Here is a 1,850-nt window from a genome sequence, read left to right as displayed (position 1 = left end):
TATATATATATATATATATATATATAAATAGATATAAATAAATAGAAAAATAAATAGATAAATAAATAGGTATAATTTTTTTTTTTTTTTCTTGTTATTATAATATTTATAGGGAGGATATAATAATAAGTCGTGATTTATGCCAAGATCCAACATTAGGGAGAATAAATAATTGGTTATGTCCTTTATGTAATAGTTATGGATGTATTTTCTTCCAATTACCTGAGAGAATAGCAGAGGATGCAATGACACTTGTATATGTTTGTATTAATTATAATTGTGGTTATTCTACTCAACAATATAATCATCAACATCTAGATCATACAGGTATGTTTATTAGCTACCTACCTAGCTACCTACCTAGCTAGCTAGCTAGCTAGCTAGCTAGTAATTAGGTGAATATATTGATGGGTCTAAGTCTATAGCTAGGGGATGCTAGGACACTTGTATATGTTTGTATTAATTATAATTGTGGTTATTCTACACAACAATATAATCATCAACATCTAGATCATACAGGTATGTTTATTTATTTATTAGCTAGCTACCTAGCTAGCTAGCTAGCTAGCTAGCTAGCTAGTAATTAGGTGAATATATTGATGGGTCTATGTCTATAGGTAGGGGATGTATTGACACTTGTATATGTTTGTATATATTATTATTGTGGGTATATTCTTGTATAATTATTATTAGATAATAATTATAATAATTATAATATAGATAATACAGGTAATTCTTTATTGGATAGCTAGCTAGCTAGCTAGCTAGCTAGTTAGTTAGTTAGTAGGGGAATAGATTGATAGGTTTAGGTGTATAGGGAGAGAGGAGCAGATGATGGTATGTTTCTTGTTTATTTATGTATGTTGTTGTTGTTATTCTTATAGACAAGACTTATTAATTAATTAATTTATTTATTTATTATTATTAGTTATTATTTATTATTTATTAGCTAGCTAGCTAGCTAGCTAGCTACTATAGCTAGATTTATACACAATAGATATGGATACCGATAGCTAGCTAGCTAGCTAGATAGAGTGTTATTAAACAAGGGCTGGATCTGCTGCTGCTGCTGCTGCTCTTGCTGCTGTTGCTGTTATTATTGAATAAGAGTAATAAATATATATAATTATTTATTTATTTATTTATTTATTTATCTATTTATTTATTTATTTATTTTCTTTTTTTTTTCTTATAGAAGATTCACCAGAGACAATGGCAAGAGTAAAGTCAATAGGACAAGTTAAACCTCAGCCACAAGAAGAGGAAGCAGCAGCAGCAGCAGCAGCAGCAGCAGCAGGAGCAGCAGCAGGAGCAGCAGGAGCAGGAGCAGCAGCAAATCCTCCTGATACTGCAGCAGATGCAGCAGAAGAAGAACCAAAAATTGATGGTAAGTATATTATATCCTCCTTTCCTCCTTCTTCTTCTTCTTGCTGCTGCTGCTGCTGCTGCTGTCTTTTTTCTTCTTATTCATGAATAATACATTTATTAATTACTTATATATATATGTGTATATATATGTTTATATGTATACAGAAGAAGGTGTAGATAGCGAAGGAGATGGTGATTTATTTGGTGATGATGATCAAGGATATATATATAATAATGAATTAGAGGAAGAAATTGCACAAAATGATGAATTTAATCAAGAAATACAAGAAAATGAATTAGAACAAGAAATTGCATTAGAAGGAGCAGCAGCAACAGCAACAGGAGAAGAAGGAGATGAAGAATTAAATATTATTTAATCTTATTTATATATTCTTTCTTTTATATTAATTCTTCTCTTCTTTTCTTCTTCTATTCAATATCTTAATAACAAACAAAGAAAAAAAAAAAAAAAAAAAAAAAAA

At 29.4% G+C, this 1,850-nt stretch overlaps 1 protein-coding gene across 1 annotated transcript; it reads left to right on the top strand.

Moving 5' to 3' along the window:
- Window positions 1–1,212: 1,212 nt before the first annotated feature.
- Window positions 1,213–1,745, top strand: EMWEY_00058990 (hypothetical protein; the record flags this gene model as incomplete). Its single annotated transcript, XM_013478034.1, has 2 exons — window positions 1,213–1,387; window positions 1,534–1,745. The coding sequence occupies 2 exons, from the start codon at window positions 1,213–1,215 to the stop codon at window positions 1,743–1,745; spliced, it is 387 nt and encodes a 128-aa protein (XP_013333488.1).
- Window positions 1,746–1,850: the final 105 nt, after the last annotated feature.

Source organism: Eimeria maxima, genomic scaffold (genome assembly GCF_000499605.1).
Source record: "Eimeria maxima Weybridge genomic scaffold, Emw_scaff2592, whole genome shotgun sequence".
Taxonomy (NCBI): Eukaryota; Apicomplexa; class Conoidasida; order Eucoccidiorida; family Eimeriidae; genus Eimeria; species Eimeria maxima.
Note: the sequence above shows the minus strand (reverse complement) of the source record. Positions and strands in the feature narration are given on the sequence as shown.